This window comes from Enhydra lutris, unplaced genomic scaffold, assembly GCF_002288905.1.
Source record: "Enhydra lutris kenyoni isolate GAN:26980312 unplaced genomic scaffold, ASM228890v2 scaffoldscaffold10, whole genome shotgun sequence".
Taxonomy (NCBI): Eukaryota; Metazoa; Chordata; class Mammalia; order Carnivora; family Mustelidae; genus Enhydra; species Enhydra lutris.
Genome location: NW_019154094.1, coordinates 43,372,407 through 43,392,744, shown reverse-complemented (window position 1 = coordinate 43,392,744; position 20,338 = coordinate 43,372,407). Strand labels below are relative to the sequence as shown.

The 20,338-nt window shown below is 46.0% G+C and overlaps 1 protein-coding gene and 1 pseudogene across 2 annotated transcripts in view; one reads left to right on the top strand and one right to left on the bottom strand.

Moving 5' to 3' along the window:
- Window positions 1-211: 211 nt before the first annotated feature.
- The window catches only part of LOC111144061 (transmembrane protein 40), a 33,476-nt gene continuing 13,349 nt past the window's right edge, over window positions 212-20,338 (top strand). Inside the window, exons 1-3 of the mRNA XM_022498149.1 lie at window positions 212-269; window positions 15,920-16,000; window positions 16,861-16,989. Coding sequence (XP_022353857.1) covers window positions 15,928-16,000; window positions 16,861-16,989 — 202 coding nt within the window. The 5' untranslated portion in view covers window positions 212-269; window positions 15,920-15,927. The remainder of the gene's footprint in view (window positions 270-15,919; window positions 16,001-16,860; window positions 16,990-20,338) is intronic.
- Window positions 19,258-19,821, bottom strand: LOC111144062 (annotated as a pseudogene). The gene has a single exon (XR_002640361.1). The product of XR_002640361.1 is annotated as a multifunctional methyltransferase subunit TRM112-like protein pseudogene (transcript).

The following is a 20,338-nucleotide window of genomic DNA, read 5'->3' as shown; positions in this document are numbered from 1 at the left end:
TAGGGGTTTAGCTGCCTCATCTGCTGTGCCTGGGGTGTCATGTGGAAATTTCAAATCAGACAGGAAGGCCTGGGGCCCCGATAGTACCAGCGGGAAGGAATGCCACCCGGGTGAACGAGAGCGTGACCCAGGGCAACTCATGCCCCGCCCCTCCCTGTCACGGGGGTGTGGCCTGGCCTCTCCTGCCGCCCTCTTCCCCGGCCCAGTCTGGCATCGGCACAGTCCACACACGGCTCTCCTGGCAGCCAACACGGGCCTCCAGACCACAGGTACTGGGACACCTGCCGGGTGAGGGGCGGGGAGAAGGGTTAATTTTTAGAACAGGCTCTTCCACCGGCCTGATGTTTTGTGGTTCCTAGGTGGACCTGGATTTGCTCTGCACCTTCCTAGCTGGGTGAGCACCTCAGTCTCCATATCTGGAGGTGTCAGGGGAGGAGGACAAATATTCACCTCCCTGGGTTGTTTTGAGGATTGGGCCAGCCCTTGTCTGGCCATAGCAGGTGACCAACTCCTGTTTCTGTCGCCAGCTTGCTGCGGGACCTTCAGAAAAATCTTTGATGGCTCTGAGCCTGTTTCCCCATTTGTGAAATGAAGGGCCAAACTAGATCTCTGAAAGCTTCGTCCACTCTGCCCTTGCAGGACCAAACACTTGGGAGGACGAAGGTGTTTCCCCCCAAAACATCCCAGTTTCTGTGCTTTGACTAGCACGTGAAGGCAGCTGCCCTCCGGACATCTCCTCCGAAGGCGCCCTGGGCCCTCTGGGCTGGGCCTGATAGACTCGAGAAGATGAGGAGGCCACTCGTCTCTTCTGCCTTGGGCTCAATGGCACCTCTGGGGAGAAAACGCTGAACTTGCAGAGCCGGGCCGTGGGGGAAGGGAGCGCTGCTGCCTGTCAGAGGCTCACCCAGGCTGAGGGCCCTGGGAGGGAGCCCCGCCCCCCGCCCCCCCGCCCCCCCTCCCCCCCGCCCCCCGCCCCCCCTCAGTCCCGCCCCCTCAGTCCCGCCCCTCTAACGCAGCCACCATGGTCCCGGGAGCCTCTCCGTTCGTTAGGGAGCGTCCCAGCTCCTCTCCTCAGAGGTAGCCTTCAGGCCTTCAGCCAATCCGTTTTTGGTAAGGGGAACAAAAGATGAGAGTCATGTGCTTATTATTTTATGCTGCTTTGTTCAGAAACTGCCAGAAAAGTTGAGTCAGGAGTGTGTTAGGGGGAGTTGTGGTGAGGGAAGGATGCGGTGTTCTGTCCGGGGTCCAAACCAAGCGGACCTGTAAGTAATGGGCCCTCTTCTGTCTCTGAAACCCGTGGAACTGGGGCTAGTGCAGCCCTCTAAAATGCCTCTAAACCTGTGCTGTGAAATCCCCTCAGGCCACTCTCCTAGAGCGCTCTCTGCTCTCCCTCCTGCTCCGGCTCCGCCGCGGGGTGGGGGGGTGGTGCGTGCTGGACCTGGTGGGGGGGTTGGGGGGAGTCTTCCTCATTCTTTGTTCGTTCCATAACAACTTTATTGAGATATCATTCACATACCATCAAATTCACACTATTCAAGTGTACCAGTCAGTGTTTTTTAGTGTATTTAGAGTCGTGCACCCATCACCACTAATTTAGAATTTAGAATTTTTATCACCCCAAATAAACCCCGGACCCTTTAGCAGTCACCCCACATTTCCTCCTTCCCCTGACAACCTCTAATCTGCATTGTGGATTATCTCGGTGGATTTGCTTATTCTGGATATTTTATATAAATGGAATCATTTAACAGGTGCTCCTTTCTGACTGGCTTTTTTTTTTTTTTTTTTTCCTTCACATAGCATCATGTTTTCAAGGTTTATCCATGCGGTGGCATGTCATCAGGACTTCATCCCTCTTTCTGGCCAAGTGGTGTTGTATGATTGTATCACATTTTATTTATCTGTCCATCAGTGAATGGACACTTGGGTTGTTTTTACTTTGTGGCTATTAGGAATAAAGCTGCGTGGACATTCATGTGAGAGGAGTTTTTGTGTGGACATACGTCTTCAGTTCTGTTGGATGTATACCTAGGAGTGGACTTGCGGGGTCATATGGTGAATTTATGTTTGACATTTAGAGAAGTCACTAAGCTTTCCCAAAGGGGCTATCCCATTCTGCAATTCCACCAACTCTACATGAAGGCTCCCAATTTTCCACATCCTTGTTAGCACTGGTTATTATCTGGATTTCTTATCGTAGCCATCCTAGAGGGTATGAAGCAGAATCTCATTGTGGTTTTGTTTTGTGTCTTTTTAAAGTTTTAGTTATTTAAGTAATATCTGTGCTCAACATAGGGCTCGAACTCATGACCCTGACATCAAGAGTCATATGCTCCTTCGAATGAGCCAGCCAGGCGCCTCTCTCATTGTGTTTTTGATTTGTGTTTCTCTTAATAAAGAGATGTCGAGCATTATTCCAGGTACTACTGACGGTTTCTTTAGAGAAATGTCTGTTCAAATCTTTTGATTTTCAAATTAGGTTGTCCTTTTATTGTTGAGTTGTAGGCATGCTTTTCCAGGGGACGGCTCTGAGGCTCTGAGAATGAATGTGGTGTGCAGTGATCCCATTTAGTGGAGGGTAGTGGTGGGAACTCAATCCAGGTCTGTCTGACGTTCAAGACCCAGCAAGCTCCTTCTCTAGAACTGGACTCCTCCTTTCTGGTTTTCCCTGTTGCCAAACTGCATCTGTGTTGTGGGGAGAGGGAAAGAGAGAGACAAGAGAAAAAGATGAAAAAGAGAGAAACTTTGGTAACAGAATGAGAAGGGAGGCTGGAATGGCTCTGGCTGTTTAAATAGGCACCCACCTTGGAGAGTCAGAGCTGGGGAAAACCTTTTAAGAGGTTTAGGTTTCTTCCCATTAATCTTCAAATGTGGGGGAGGGGCTCAAAAATTTTTACTAGGGGGCTCACTCCCCCCTAGTTTTTCTTAGTTTCTAAATCTGAAACAAATCTGATTCAACCTTGAAACCCCACCAGAGAGCAACATCCCCTAGTGTTTAGCTGTGTCCAAGGATCTGAAGCAGTGTTTGCCATGCCTTTTTTTTTTCCCTCTTTTTTTGGGGGGGGGGCGGGGGACAGAGGGAATATGGGCAGGGACAGAGGGAAAGGGAGAGACAGAATTCCAAGCAGACTCCACAGCAGACTCCACACCCAGCACAGAGCCTGAAGCAGGGCTCAATCCCACTACCCTGAGATTACCACCTTAGCTGAAATCAAGAGTCCGATGCCCAACTGAATGAGCCACCCAGGCGCCCCAGTCACACTTCTAGATTGCACAGCCTTCCAAAGAAAAAAGCTTTAGGCACCCCTAACAGATACATATTTATAGATTTGGAAATGATATACAAGGACTGTGATGATTAGCTAATGTCTAAAGGCCCAATATACACTCAGTGTGAATTTAATCACAAAAATAGTGGATGGAAGTCCACATTCCGAGTAGTTTTCCTATTGGAATTTCATTAAGCAATACACATTGTATTGTTATCTATGCTGTGGCGTGTCATCAGGACTTCATCCCTCTTTCTGGCTGAATGGTGTTATACAATTGTATCACATTTTATTTATCCATTCATTGGTTAATGGACACTTGGGTTGTTTCTACTTTGTGGCTATTATGAATAAAGCTGCCGTGGACATTCACATGTGTATTGCTTACTGAAATTACCTCTCCACGTGTATGAGATCCCATTCATTGTTATTTTCAACATGGTAAGGTGGCTGATAAAGGCCTTGAGCGAGGAGCAGCTAGCAGTCTGTGCTGCACTTTTCCTGCTGCTTGCTTGCACTTTCTGGATTAGAGTTATCTCCATCTGTGGCTTCTTTGTAGGGACTCTTTGAAGCCATTTTTCTACTCTGTAGAAGTTGATTCCGTTAAAATGCATTGTTTGAGCCTCAGATCCACCCAACCTGGCACCAGTGTATCGCAATATATGGTAATAGGATGAATCTAGAGAAATGAAAGACAGGGTCACAGCAGACCTATTGTGGGGCTTCCCACTGGGCTTGGGATGCCCACTTAGAAGGCATGACATTCAGTATCTGACATATAGCCAAGGGTGCACATCAGGGTTGAACTATATACTGTTAGCTATTTTTAGTTAGAAGTTTAGTAGAAATAGATGGACTAATATGTCCCTCCTGTACTTTGGAGGTTATAATTTGAGAGACTGGTAGGTTCTGAGCTAAGGACATCTAGGCCAACCTCTGCCACCCTTCATGGCAGGGTGCCCATGACCAACCAAACCAAAATTCTAAAGAATTTTAGAAAATTGTTCTTATAGATTGAGCTGGCATCTGCCCTGGTGACATCCCAAGGTCCTGGCCTCTGGAGCTCACAGCCCCATGTGGTCCCTTTGTCCTGCAGGAACCCCTGCAGATACTGGGGGACAGTGACCAAGTTTGTCCGTGCAGTGCTTATCCCTTGGCTCCTGTTCCTCCAGCCACTTCTCTTGGCTTTGATCTTAATACCCCACACATCCCCTGGATTATCTGTTTGTCCAGACCCTATTCTGTTCAGAACCCAGGATTGAACATAGGATGGGAGATGGTGAGATATGGGTCACCTTCTTCACTGTAGTCTCTGTCTTTCTGTTAATATGACCTAAGGGTGTGTTAGCTTTGCTCTGTAGCTCTATCACTTTGTTGGCTCATATTACACTTTAACAAACAATGGTTATGCACCTGCTATCTGCTGGACACCAAGTTAGATGCTTGTGCTAACATTTACTTATCTTTCAGAGGGTCTTTAAAAACTCCTAGGTCTTTCTGTATGAACGGCCTCCAAGCTGGGTTCACCCATCCTCTTTCTGTACAACTTGATTTTGTCCCTTTTTATTTTTCTATTTTATTTATTTTTTTTAAAAGATTTTATTTTTTTTGTCAGAGAGAGAGAAAGCTCAAGCAGGGGAGTGGCAGACAGAGGAGAAGCAGGCTTCCCATTGAGCAAGGAGCCCAATGTTGGACTCGATCCCAGGACTCGGGGATCATGACCTGAGCCAAAGGCAGACACTTAACCAACTGAGCCACCTAAGCCTCCCAACTTTGTCCCTTTTTAACCTTCTAGGTTCGGCCTAGGTGTACTGCTCAGAGGCAACCTTAGGCCCTGGCTGCTTTGTTGGGTGTGCTGTGGCCAAAGGGTCATGTAGATTCATAACGGGTCCATCTGGCTCATGGTCCACTGGCTGGGGTCACTGTGGGTTGTTATCCCACCATTAAACTGCCTGGACAGACTTGAGACAAGATGGTGGAGGAGGTGGAAACTGAGGCATCTCCCTTCTTTCTCTCTGTGAGGTTCCCCTCATGCTTGACTTCAGACTCAGATTTGAGTTCATATCTAGATGCCTTGCTGTGTGACCTTGGGCAAGTCCCTTTCCCTTTCTGGGGCTTGGCTTTGGTGTCCTGGCTACAACTCTGTGGAATTGTAGCTTGGAGAAAGGGAGAGACCACCAAACCTGGGAAGCTGGGGGTGGGGTGGGGGTGAGGTGAGCCTGGGACAGGAAGGGGGAGAGTGTTAAAGAAGAAGGGGTATGAACAAGTAGTATAAAGGAAAGAAGGAGATCCTAAAGAAACTTTGTAGGCTGGCATTTCTCTAAGCTCTTAAATTCAGTACTCTTCCACTTCTTTTTATGAAGCACTTTGTCTATGCCAGGGACTAAAATGTAGTAGAGAGCAAGAAAAACATGATTCCTCTTCCCAGGGAGCTCAGAAGTAAAGTCTTTTTAATTTCAATCCTCACAGCAACCCTGCAAACAAGAACACTAATCCCCATTTTACAGACAAAGAAACTGAGGCTTACAGAGGTAAAGTGATTTACCCAAAGATTTATTACAGAGCTGGGAAGCAAAGTGATAAAGCACGACATGAATGGGCTCTGTCAGACCCCATTGCCTCAGTGACTTAATTAAGATACCTCTCAGTATAATGTCCCGGCAAAAGGCATGATAATTTTACCATGTACTTTCCTGTCCACAATCCCATATGCACTCCAAAATGTGAATAACAAGAGTGATGTTATTATCTGTCTTGCAAATGAGAATAAAAACTTAGAGGGTGGAAGTGATGTGCCCAAGGGCCCAGGGTGGGTTGGAGGCACGGCCAGGACAAGGCTCTTGGTCTTATGATGGTTGAGTCAGTTTCCTCCCCCACCCCTGTCCCTGCCTTGGCGGTGCTGAGAGGACTTATGAGCCACACCTTGGGATCCCAGAAGCTGATGAAAAGACCATTTCTGTTCCAGGCCCCTGGCTTCTGAGGGTCTGTTTCTGATTAATTCCCCTCCCTAACTGTCTTAATGGCGGGATAGAACAGCTCCGGACCTGGGCATTGGCACTGTCCAAAATGTGCAGCAATAGTGCCCAGGCCTGGACTCCAAGATGGAAAGGCTGACCTGGAAAATGTCAGGGATTGAAGTCTGTGACATTTCCCAAAGCTGCTCCAAAATACACTGAACCATATTCTGGGGGAAAAGAGCTATGCTCTTGCATGCTTTGGGGAAGCATAGGAATAGGGTAACAGAGCTTTCTCTTCTGCAGGCCTTTTCAGAGGCTTTAATATGCAATCGCACATTTTAGAACTCCAAGGTGGGGGCTATGGAAAGCAGTATCACACAAACTTCTTCGAACACAAAATCTTGGGGCATTTCAATGGCTTGCTGTTCCCCACAAGAAACTAGATGCATCTTATTGTTAGAACATGCTGTCCTGGGCCTTCCTGCAGGTCATATCAACCGAGTCTCAAAGTTCTTTGCTAACTGGATGAATCAGGTAGACATTAACTGGAGGAGAGCGCTAGAATGCCAGAGCTGAAAGAACCTTACAGAAGGCAGCCCAGCTTCTACATATGGGGTAACTGAAGCCTAAGGCAATCCAGCAATGTGTTTTGGAGGGGCGAGGCCAGAGGCAGGCAGGGAGAGGTTCTGGTAGTCTAAGTGGACCACGCTCTGCCTAGCATGTGGTGGTTTTATCAACAATGCAAACTTCCTTGAGCCACAACCTAACCCTAACTTTGCTCCTAACTGCAGCTCCCTGAGTGGAAACCTCCAAAGGAGAAGAGCTGGAAATCTGCCCTGTCAACAGTGCTCCTAAGGAAATTGGATTATTAGCCAAATTGGGGAGACATTGAGCATGGGCAAGGAGAGGGGATATTCTCATTTATTAAGTGCCATTATTCTGGGCTTGTTATAGGCACAATATCATTTAATCCCCACAACACTCTCAGGGACATATATTAATACCCCACTTTATAGATGGGAAACTGAGGCTGAGAGGAACCAGGCATCTAAGGGACAGGGATAAGAGCACAGTAACAACCAACTTCAGAGCCCTCAGTTCCCTTATTAGCTCTCATGGGAAGGAGGCAGTGGGAACAGAAAGACCAGGCCTCTTGAAGGGAAAATGAGACAAGCTTGGGCTTTGGCTGGCTGAGGGGAAAGGAGCCAGGGCATCCTTCCTATCTTTGGAGTTTGGGGGCCCAGGAGTGTGATGGAGTCAGAGAGGGAAACTGGTTTAAGAAAGATGTTCAGCCTCTGCAGGGTTCCAGGCTGTGGCAGGCACTGGGGTTAGAGACTATGGCAGCCTGAATAATGGCCCCCAAAGATGTCTGCATCCTAATCTCTGGAAACGGACTAAGTAAGCTTACATGGCAAAGGAGAATTCACATTGCAGATGGAAGTAACGTTGCTCATTGGCTGACCTTAACACAGGGAGTTGATCCTGAATGACCTGGGTGGCTCAATGTCACAGTGACACAAGGGTCCTTAAAAGTGGAAGAGGAAAGGGGCACCTGGCTGGCTCAGTCAGTACAGGTGTTAGAGAAACAGCAGCAGCAAGGAACAAGAGCAAGGAAACGGATTTTCTGCTAGAGGCTCCAGAAAGGAATGCGGTCCTGCTGACCCCAGGGATACCTGAGTTAGACTTCTCACCTACAGAACCGTGAGAGACTAAATTTGTGTCACAAGTCACATTCCCAAAAGGGACAGGCTGATGGTCTTACCTGGGTACAGGGCAGTGACTGCTTGTCCTGAAGCTGTGTCAGCCAAACCAGGATACATTTGAAATTAGGGTGTATGCCTGTTTGGGGTGGCTTGGGAAGCCAAAGGAGATTCTGGAGGACTTTGGTATAACCTCCAGAAGAAGGGGCTTCAATCCCAGGTAGGCAAAAACAAGCGTCCACCCTTAGTCAGCTCTGTTCTCTGCACAGCTGCTGTTTCTGCTTCCAATTCCCTTAACCCCTTTACTGCCCTGGGCCTGTTTTTGTGGTTCATAGGCACAAGGCTACAGTCTACCTACAGGGAAAGGGCCATTCGCCTGACATTCAAGTCCAGGATGATTTTCCCCAACCTCACAGGCTTCCTACCCCTTCAACTGCCTGCCACCCACTTCCTCTAGTAAACCTTTGTCCCATTCTGCCTTTTGCCACCTGTTGAAATCCACCTCAGTCCCCTCCTCCAAAGTGGGGCAACAGGGGAGGGTAAGCAGCACCTGAATCAAGAGTCAGGGCTCTGGAGTCAGCCTTGCCCCTGAGCTGCCTTGAGACCTTGTGCAAGTTCTTTCCCATTTGTGGGTCTCAGTTTCCCTGTCTATAAAATAGGACAATAATCCCCTCTCTGCCTCCCTCCTGGTTCACATGAGGATCTGGGCTGGGAAAGCACTGTGAGGCTGTGATGGCTGGGTGTCCCCTAGTGTCCCTCCCACTCTGGGCCCAGGCCCTTGTGACAGAGGAGCTTAGGAAATGTGGGCTGAACTGAAGGGGAAATCCAGTTTAGCAAGACCTGTGGGTATAGAGGCCCTGGCCCCACCAGTGACTCAGCAGGGCTGGGCCTTCGGGAAAAATATGCTAGAAAGTCAGGCATTCTGTTTCCTTGTAGGACCAGCCTTGGATTTGAATGGTGGTGGGGAGCACCTGTGGGAGGGGATTTTAGGGGCCTCTAAATCAGAGGGATTTAGGGAATCCCTAATAGAGGGAAAGGGGCTTCTCTGCTGGGGGCAGGGGTTGGATTCGAATCCACACATCAACTAGGAGACCTTGAACAAGTCACTTGTCTATCTGAACCTCAGTTTCTTGCTGCATAAAATAAGACTTACATTCATGAAATAAGATCTTGGGGAACATGCCATGTTCTCTCTCCTCCTTTTGCTTTCTTCACTTCTCCTGTCTCAACACCTCGTGGTCCATCTTGCTTCAGAGTGCACACACTGTGCCCTTGAGCTTTGGAAGCCCATCCCAGAAATCGTCGGCCAATGCCTGATGCTCCATTAGTTCTGCCCTTTTGAGTTAAGCATTGCCCCGCACCCCGATCCTTGAACTTTAATTTTTTCAAAACTCCATTTCTCCTTTCTCATAATAGAAATGTGGAGGGGGAGGGATGGGGCAGGGACATTAAAAGGAGAAATGGGGCTTCCCTAGGTCCCACCTCCATGATAATTCCATTTCCCTCGCTTCTGACAGATGAGCTGAGCAAGTGCCTGAGGCAGTTCCCCTGGCCATGAGGACACTGCTCAGGGCTCCAGGATGACTGACTAGAGCTAAGTCAGCATCATTTGCATAGCACCCCCATGACTTAGTGGCTTCATTCCTGGTACTAATGACAGGGGCCTGAGGAGAGGTGACAGCTTCACTCCTTCCCATCTCCCAACACGGACTAAGCAACTCCCTTTGCTCAGCTGCTTACTAGCTCTGGCCCCAGAAAAGTTTCTTAGTCTCCCTGTACCATCTAGAAAGTGGGTACAACCACAGTGAGCCATCACAGAGTTGTGAGAAATACGTGAGATGACACCTGTAATATGCTTAGAGGGTTGCCTGGAAGATGAGAAGTACTTGGTTGTTGTCGTCATCACCATCATCATCATTATTATCATCATCTTCATCATTTTTGTTTTTTGCCAGGCCTGGTGCAGGCTTCAGGTGACACAGAAATGAATCAGTTTCAGTCTCTCCCCCGATGGGTGTAGGCTGTAGTGGAGGAGACACACCCTACTGAGTCCTGAGCAGAGATTTGTGTGTGACTAACAACAGTGGCCCTGGAGTTGTGCAACAAGATGCCCTACCCTGAGGAAGAAGAGTCTGGCACAAGGCAGAATTGACGAGGCTTAGGAGAGTGATATGCCTGGGGACCAGCTGGGGGTTCCCTCTGGGCCTCCCCCCAATCTCTTTCTTCTTTAGAGTTGCCTTCTGCAACTATTTCCCATGTGGGACAAGGCCCTTTGCCTCTATGCCTTTGTACATTGTCCCCTCTGGCCCTTCTAAACTCACCCCAGCACTCTCTCCTTCAGGAACTTTCCCTGACTGACCCTGGTCTGACTTGGCCCCTAGGCTCCCGCAGCTCCCTAGTCTACCATGAAATTCCTTGAGGACAGGGATGCAACTTGTTTATCACGTATTCCCGTTTTAGCACACAGTAGATGCTCAATTAACAGATGTAATGTAGGAGAGGGAAAGTGTGTATCAAAAATCCAGACTACGAAGTTTCATTTTTCTCAAATAACAAGAAAACAACAAGCTGTTGGCAAGGACTCAGCAACTCAACAATGTCTCCACATTTGTTTTGGCTTTTCCTCATGGTCACAAGGCGGTCACTGGGTGCTCTTGCCATCACATTTATGTCCAAGGAAGGAAGGAAGGAGAGGCAAGACACACCACCCGCACTGTTGGCTTATTTTGTCAGGAGAAGAAAAACCCTTCCCAGAATCCTAGCCAACTTCAGCTACAAGGAAGGATGACAAAACTAGTATCTAACTGGGATTGGAAGAACAAAATTGTAGTTTCATTAGTAAGAAAGGAGGGTAGGACTGATGAGAGCAGGGAGGATTAAAGGTGTGGGATAGGAAGGATGAGGACTGGTTAGGTAACTAGCATAGGGCTTTCTAAAGGAGGAGATGTTTTAGCTGTGCTTGGAAGGTCAGAAATAATTTTGACAGAGCATGGGCAGAGTTGGGGCTAGACACCGAATATCTGAGGGTAATAGGAGGTCTGGAGAAGAGGAACCTCACATTCACTGAGCACTGCCTTGTTTCCTCCCTAAGGTACTACCATCACCAGTTCACAACTGAGGTAACTAGAGCCAAGAAAAGGGGACCGCTCTGCCCAAGGTCATCCTGTGTGCAGATGACTGGAATATGGTTGAACCCTGGTCAGTCTGATCCCAAAGCTCATGCTCTTGCCACTACATACATACTGTCTTGATGCTACTCCTGTTGTAATAATGAAAAAAAAACTGCAGTTTTGTTAGCAAGAAAGGACAGGGGTGCTGGGGGAAGGAGGATTAAGGGAGTGGGGTAAGGAGAGTGGCATTAGTTAGGCAAATAGCACAAAGTTTCATGAAGGAGGTGGCATTTGAGCTGTGCCTGAAAGGTCAGACACAATTTTGACAATAAGAAAAAATGGCCTAGGTCTGGAGGCCTGAAATCATCTTATCTGGCATTTATTCCATACCTGCTCTATACCAAGCCCTGTTGTAAGCGCTTTACATGTTTTAATTCATGCCATTTCACAACGACACTATGAGATAAGCACTATTATTGTCCCATGTTACAGCTGAGGAAACTGAGACAGCAAGAGGTTAATAATTGCTCAAGATCCCATGACCAAGAGCATTAGATAGGATCCAAGCCCAGATGGTCCACCTCTGAGGCACAGGGAAGGATACTGCCTTGCCAAGGTCTTCATGGACTGAGAGTAGATTCTGTACCAAAAACAAACAAACATACAAAAATCCCAAACTCATAGATACAGAGAACAGATTGGTGGTTGCCAGAGGTAGCAGTGGCGGGTGGCTAATATGGGCGGTCAAAAGGTACAAACTTCCATCAATAAAAGAAATAAGTCATGGGGATTAATGTACAACATGGTGAGTATAGTTACTAATATGGTACTGTAGGGGGTTCCTGGGTGGCTTAGTTGGTTAAACATCCAGCTCTTGATTTTGGCTGGGGTCATGATCTCAGGGTCATGGGATTGAGCCCTGCACAGGGCTCCATGATCAGCGTGGAATCTGCTGGAAATTCTCTTTCTCTGCCTCTGCCCCTTCCCCTGCTCATGCATGCACACATGCACATACTCTCCCTCTCTAAATAAATCTTTAATAATAATAATAATAATAATGTATTGCATATTTGGAAGTTGCTGAAAGAGTAGATCTCAAAAGTTCTCATCATAAGAAAAAGAATTTGTAACTATGTATGGGAAGAAATGGGAACTAGACTTACTGTGGTAATCATTCACAATGTATAGAAATATTGAATTATTACGTTGCACACCTGAAACAAATATAATATTATATGGCAATTACACCACAATAAAAACTTTTAATACAATTAAAATTTTTAAAAAGAGTAGATTCTCTAGACCAGTGCTTCTCAATGAGTGGGGGTGATTTTCACCCCCACGGGACATCTGGTAATGTCTGGAGACATTTTTGATCATCACAACTGGTTGGGGGATGCTACTGGCATCTAGTGGGAGGCTCAACATCTTACAATGCATACAATGGCAAAGAATCATCTTGCCCAAATGTCAGGAGTGTTGAGGTTGAGAACCCTAGTCTAAACTAATCAGAGAGTAGTGAAGCTATCCCCTCTCCCAGCTGAGGACTTGGACTCAGAGCTGGGAGAAAAAATAGGGGAGGCTTTAAGATTTTATTTATTTATTTGACAGGCAGAGATCACAAGTAAGCAGAGAGGCAGAGAGAGGGGGAAAGCAGGCTTCCTGGGGATGCGGGGATGCAGGGATGCGGGCTCAATCCCAGGACCCTGAGATCAAGACCTGAGTGGAAGGCAGAGACTTAACCCACTGAGCAACTCAGGTGCCCCCAGGGGAGGCTTTAAAATGAAGCCTGTGCAACTCAGCTATGCTGCTGTAACAAATAGACCAAATCACAGGGCTCAAATAAAAGAGAAGCTTATTTCCTGAGCACATAGCTGATCAGAAGTAGGTTCAGGTAGCCAGGCAAGACTTAGATTTCCTTTTGACTTCTTGCTTAGGAATTCCCTGGGGTATTGACTTGTTTTGCATGATTGAGGTAGTTCACAGCCCCCATCCCCCCACCCCTGAGTCTTGGAGTCTGTGAGTCTGCTGCTCCAGCATACACAAAAGCAGGAAAGAGGAAGTAGAAGGCAAGCAGATATGTCCAGGGCTGACACTAGGTTGTATTGCCTGTGAAAGCAGATCACTGAATCATTAAATCTTTAGGAATTTTGGGAGCTGATTGTTAAACCCAACCAATATTTAATTATAAAAATGTACAATTAAATAAATTCTATTAAAAACAAAGTTAATAAGTACTCAAAGGATATCATTTCCTGATTTATTTTACTCCCTTCTACTATTACCTAGGCACTTGAGATTTTCATACCTGTTTTATCAGTATGGTGGAAACATTGTATGGTGTGTTCTATGGTAGCCCTTCCCAACTTCACACTCCATGACCACAGGTAGTTTGAAATCAGCCATGGTGGGAGTGTTTACACCATAGGAATCAGTAAACTCTGCAAATCAGAGCTCAGTGGTTTTTTGTGGACTGTCTGCATTTTAGAAAGTGATCAAGAAAACACTAATAATGCAGATTGAACCTAAAAACCACATTGCACCTATAGCCATTACATTGTGAGTAGCCTAAAAATTGAGAAAATATTCTTTCAGAATTTGAAAACTGATTCAATTCAGCATTGCTCATATCACTGTCAAACTATGACAGGAAATGCCTTAGTTGATTCACTTTTTTCTTATTCATAAATGTGAAAGAAAACAGCAGCTAACATTCACACTGGAAATACTCCTGTTCATCACTGATGTTGGCAAGTTTTTTGCTGAAACTGGTAGTATTCAAAAATATGTCAGATTTTGTGACCCTGTTGTTGATAATGGACTTACAAAAACTGATAGTGGGTTTTGCAAGAAATTCCAAAGCACTCTGAAGTTATAGGTGTGTTGAATTTGTAGTAAAGAGTGCTATATATTTTATTATTTGTAAACTGTATGTTATATGTTTTTTTTTAAAGATGTTATTTATTTATTTTTTTCACAGAGAGAGACATAGCGAGAAAGGGAACACAAGCAGGGGAGTGGGAGAGGGAGAAGCAGGCTTCCTGCTGAGCAGGGAGCCAGATGCGGGACTCGATCCCAGGAACCCGGGATCATGACCCGAGCCAAAGGCAGATGCTTAATGACTGAGCCACCCAGGTGCCCCTATATGTTTTTTACATCACAAAATTTATAACGTGTGTGTGTGTGTGTGTGTGTGTGTGTGTGTGTGTGTGTGTGTGTACTTTTTTCTTCCTGGAGAGCCATTAAACATTCTGGGCACACCACCACGCATATCCCATCCACCCACATTCCATGAGCAGAAATGTAGTCAAATGGCCACACTTAGCTTCAAGGGATGCTAGCAGCCATAGTCTCTAGCTGGCTGGCCATGTGCGCAGCAAAAATAATGGCTTTGTAGGGGAGCCCCACTCCATGTGTTTTCCCCGGGGGAGAGCACTAGATGGCTGAAGTTAGCCATTTGGATCCTCCAGAGTCACCATTATGGCCTTCTTGTGGTCTCATTGGAAGGCTGACCTTCAGAGTGCTTCCACTCAGAATTTCAGGAAAGTATAAGAGTGTGGTGTCCTGAAGGGACAGCCTCCCAAACTTTGCTCGTCACTTCAAGTGCCTGCTTTCTGCAGTTAGGTTCATTGCTTGCATCCACAATCCTGACAGGCATGCTGGCAGGGACAGGCTCCAGTTCTGTGCCCCCAGTCCAGCGTTTTGGGGTGTATTAAATAGAATGTGGGTTCTGGAGTGCCTCTATAAAATAGAGATAATAAAACGTACTTGCAGGGTTGTTGTAAGAGTCAAATGAGACAATCTTTGGGGAAGTTTTGTTGTCTAGAAACTACAGTTCAAACGTGAGGAGCCATGAATCCCAATTCCTACCTGACTGGTTTGTGACAGCCTCAGATAAGCCCTTTATAAAACCATGAAGGACTGCATTGAGACAAGATATGGGCATATTACATTTTTAAGTACATAAGGAAAAGTTATTGGTGATTTTATATTTAAAAAATTTATTTTAGATTTTATTTATATATTTGAGAGAGATTGAGAGAACCAGCGCCTGATGAGGGAAGCAACAGAGGGAGAGGGAGAGAGAGAGAGAGAGAGAGAATCTCAAGGTGACTCCACATTGAGTTTGGAGCCCAAAGCAGGGTTCAATCCCATGACCCTGAGACCATGATCCAAGCCAAAATCAAGAGCCAGACGCTCAACAGACTGAGCCACCCAGGCATGCATCCCTGTTGGTGATTTTATTATAACAAAAACAATACTGTTGAAAATTTGGAAAATGTAAAATAAAAATAAGAAGTTAAAAATACCCATAATACCACCACCCAGAGATAACTACTATTTATATTTTGATATAGCTCCAATAACTACCAACTCAGGCTCTTATGTGCTTATTTGGATCCCTACCTATGCCCTTGGACTCCTCAACAAGATCATGTTGAAGAAAGTCCCAGATGTCATATAATTTCATCATAAAAATTTCTGTATCCTTACATTTAAGGACACTTTAAATCAATATAATCTCAATATAAATATAACCTAAAAAAAAAACTCTGGTGAAGGTTGTTGATAATGAGGGAAGGCTATGTGTGTTTGAGGCCAGGGGGCATGTTGGTTAGCTCTGTTTATACCTTCCATTCAATTGTGCTGTGAACCTCAAACTGTTCTAAAAACTAAAAATAAGTAAATTATTAATATTATCAAAAGATGACCAATTGTTCAAATTCCCCTAATTTTGTATACTTTTTTTTTTACAAGTTATTCACTTATACTTTTGAGTATTGGGTGTTTGTCTTTTTCTTCTTTATTTGCCAAACTCTTTATATGTTTAGGGGATTAACTAAGGTGGTACTAATTAATTACTTATTATTTTATTCCTCCAGAGAAAATCATGGAGATGTCAGGACCTTCCTCCCAGACTCCAGATCATAGTCGAGTCCATGGAGAAACAGAAGATCTAGACTGTATGTTTGCTTTCTCTCATCCTCTGGGCAAAGCCACATGGGAGGTAGAGTCCCGCAGTGGGTGGAACAGAAGAAGACCTTGCTCCCCTCATGTGACATAATGGCTCAAGTCACAGCTGAATCCTCTAGAGAAGTAATGTTTTTTTTTTTTTTTAATTTTATTTATTATTTGACAGAGATCACAAGTAGACAGAGAGGCAGGCAGAGAGAGAGAGAGAGAGGGAAGCAGGCTCCCTGCTGAGCAGAGAGCCCGATGCGGGACTCGATCCCAGGACCCTGAGATCATGACCTGAGCCGAAGGCAGCGGCTTAACCCACTGAGCCACCCAGGCGCCCGAGAAGTAATGTTTTACACACACACATACTTGGTCAGTCTGTCCCCTAGAACTTTCTAGCTTTGGGGACCTTCAGTTGCTCCCCAAATCTCAAGGGGGCTCTGGAGGCTTGGGCTGACACTAGGGAGGGCCCTGAGAAGGCAGGGAGGTTCCTGCACTACCCCAGAATTGGGAATGAAAAGGTTCACTTAGCCATATCATACCTGCCCTGTAATTTACAGTGAATCCTAAGTTAGAAACTATTGTACACAGTCTAGTGGCCTCTGGGCAGAATGGGATGCTTAGAAGGCCCTTTCTGGTTTCCATATTCAGAGAAATTTATGCTTTGGGGCTTCCTTGAGCCCCTGGGGTCTCTGAGAGCTCTGATATCCTGCACCTTCCATTGGCCCTATTTGTTTGGGAGAGTGTCCCAGATAATCCAGTCATTCCTGGCCTCTAAGTCCAAGTAGATGCCTGGGGTGGTCTTGGTGGTCTCTGGGTTGGGAAAGACAAGAAACACTCATCCTTTTCTATGTGTGCCTCCCAGATGAAGAGATGGATTTCCACAAGCCAGACAGGGAAGCTGGACTCTTTTCTCACGAACAACCTAAGAGAGACAAGTCTTCTACCTCCTCTTCCTCCTCCTCTTCCTCCTCGTCATCCTCCTCTTCCTCAGGTATAGCAATATTAACATATATGTATACATATATTCACAGTATTATTCAAGAAAAGCATTTGCGTGGAAAAACAATGCCCTGTGACCTCCCACCTTGATGCTTTAATTCTATTTTTCCATATCCCCTTCCAGACCATAACTAACAGTACACATAACTTGTACAGTTATAACTACCAGACAGATAATTTTGCCCTCTGTTTAAAATGTTTGCTGGCACATCCCAGGTATTCTGACAGGTTATTCTATAATATGTTTGCAGCTAATTTTCATGCTTACATGCCTCGGGTCCTCATCTGGAATTTGGGAATGATAACAGAAGTTACTACCTCATAAGATTATTGTGAGGATTACATTTTGTACACATTTCAAGTCTTAGTACCTAGCACATTGTAAAAGCTCTAAAAAAAGAACTGTACAGATTATCCCCCAACCTTCTACCAGTTTATCATGCTCATAGGCATCCTTGCTCAAAGGCTTTTACTTTTTGAATTTTTGGCACAAATTGTGTCCTCAGCATCGATTCCCCACAAGTCCTTCAGTGGGTTAACAGGAAGTGAACATTTCCCATTGGGCCTTGATTACAAATTGCCACTTTATTCTCCCATGAAAATGGAATGTCCTTTCATTTCTGTTCTCTTAATTCAAAATGTTAGGCTGAATGGATAGCAGCAGCAATGTCATGGCTGGCATTCATTGAGCACTTACTTTACATGTAATAACTCAGTTCATTATCAAAGAGACCCGCTGAGGAAGGTGCTATTATTATTATTTCCATTTTACAGGTGAGGAAACTGAGGCACGGGGAGGCTGACTGACCTGCTGTCAGAGGGCTCAGTAACCAACTCAGGATCCCTGGAGGTCTTTCTGGGACTGGGGTGGCTAAGGGGTGGGCTCTGGTTTACTCCTCCATCAGAATGCCTGCACTAAGATATGCTTTACAGAGTGGGGTTGGGCCTGAGGTTTTATTTGGAAAAAGAATTATCAGGCTAAATCCTAAAAAATGCTCACAAAGCCCTGGCCTCACATCCTCACGTTGCAAATGATGGGACTGAGGCTCAAGACCACAAAATCTATGCTTGTTTCTCCAGACAGAGGAGAGTGAGTGATTGGTGGGTCCAGTGGGTTTATTTGTAGCCAGTCTCCTTGTGGGACTGGAAAGGAAGCCACTGCCCTTACTATTACTTTTTTAAAGACTTTATTTATTTATTTATTTATTTATTTTTTTTTTTTTGAGAGAGAAAGGAAGAGACAGAGAGCTTGAGCAGGGGGAGGGGCAGAGGGAGAGACAGAAGTAGACCCCCTGCTGATGAGGGAGCCGAACATGGGGCTTGATCCCAGGACTCTGGGATCATGACTTGAGCCGAAGGCAGATGCTTAACCCACTGAGCCACCCAGGTGCCCTGCCACTGTCCTTATTAAAAAGTACAACTGACCCTCGAACAACATGGGGGCTAGGGACCCTGACTCCCCAGGCAGTTGAAAATCTGTGTATAACTTTTGACTCCACCCAGACTTAACTACTAAAGCCTACTGTTGTCTGGAAGCCTCACCGAAAACATAAACAGTGGTTGCTACATATTCTGTGTCTTGTATGTATAATATGCGTTGTATATTGTATCATGTATATTGTATTCTTACAATAAAGTAAGCTAGAGAAAAGAAGAAGTTATTGAGAAAAGGAAGAGAAAATATATTCATAACGCAGTGCACTGTGTTATGTGGACCTATAAGTGTGTGTAAGTGGACCTGTGCAGCTCAAACCTGTACTGTTCAAGAGCCAACCTGTTAGGGGTAGCCCTGGAAGAAGAACTTCCAGGTGCAAGGGGGCTCTTGCCTGTCCTTTTGTTTCTCCTTCCTGGGTGGGAGGTGACATTTTGTCTTCCGATTGTGGTTGATCCTCAGGGATGCTGCTCCCCTACAGATGCCCTCCCCCAAGTATGGCTCTGAACCCCTTCCCTCAGGTCTCCACATTGCATATGGTACTAGTTAGCAAAGCAGAACACTAAGAAAAAAGCAACAAGAAAATAAACAGAAGCACAGAGACATACTGATATCAGGATTCTGATCTCTGGTCCACAATGGCTGGCCTGCTGCTAGAACTCAGACCCTGCCCATTCTTTGGGCTTGGATGGCTCCCAAGGCCCCGACCCTGGCTGGGTACCTCACAGCAGCCCCCACACACAGGACCCGAACTCATAGTCTAGCATCCAGTACTGCTCTGCCTACATTTCTTTTTGTTTTTACTGTATCCTGTTGGTTTTGTTTTTGTTTTTTTGGTTTTGAACCTTTAATGAGAAAAAGAAATATGTCGAGCTCAAGAACACTGTGTTTCGTGTGTCACTGGGTCAAGGTTTGGGGATACAAGACAGACCTAACAAACATATTATACATAAACAAAACCATTCGTGGTTACAGACTGAAAAACTAGTGCCTGGCGCGGTTAAGTCTCGGTTGCTTCATCACTCAGCAGCATGTTAGGGATTCCGCGACTGATGGGGAACAGACGTCCAGACTCTGGGCACTGCAAAGTGCCCTCCAGCACGTCCACCTCCAGCAGCACGTGGTGCATCTGCCTCAGGAATTTCTCATCTTGCTCATACCCTTCAATCGGCCCCTTGGGCACCTCGACCAGATGCCAGGTATCCGCCGCCTCCAGAAGCGCCGCCCACTCCACCTTGGGTATCATACGTGCCACGAAGTCGGGGTTGAACTCCACCGGGTTGATGCGGACCTCAGTGGCCTGGAGGCGCAGTGGGAAGCCACGGGGCCCCACTTCCCGCACATGCGAGCTCAGCAGGTTGTGGGTGAGCAGCTTCATGTCGCCGCAACGCGCTCGCCTGCTCCTGTTGGTTTTTAATTAAAACTTTTTATTGTGAGAGGCACCTGGGTGGCTCAGTCAGTTGGGCGGCCAGCTCTTGATTTCAGCTCAGGTCATGATCTGAGGGTCATGAGATCGAGCCCCACGTCAGGCTCTGTGCTGAGCATGGAGCCTGCTTAAGATTCTTTCTCTCCCTCTCCCCCTGCTCACATGTGTGTGCTCTCTCTCTCTAAACAAAACACAACAAACTTTTTATTGTGAAAGGTTACACATAGAAACACTGTGGAAAATGTGGAGCATATAAGGAAGTAGAAAGAATAAAAAATCATCCTTTGCTCTGTCACCTAGAGATAACTATTAAACACATATTAGTGTGTTTCCTTACATTTATTCAATAGATATTTGTTGAGCACCAACTATGCGCCAGGCTCTGGGATGGGTACCAGGGGTACCAGCAACAAACTGTGACTCTTTCTGCCAGGGTTAATTTTTTAAGTAACTGAATTAGAGAGCACATAGAGTTGTCCTCAT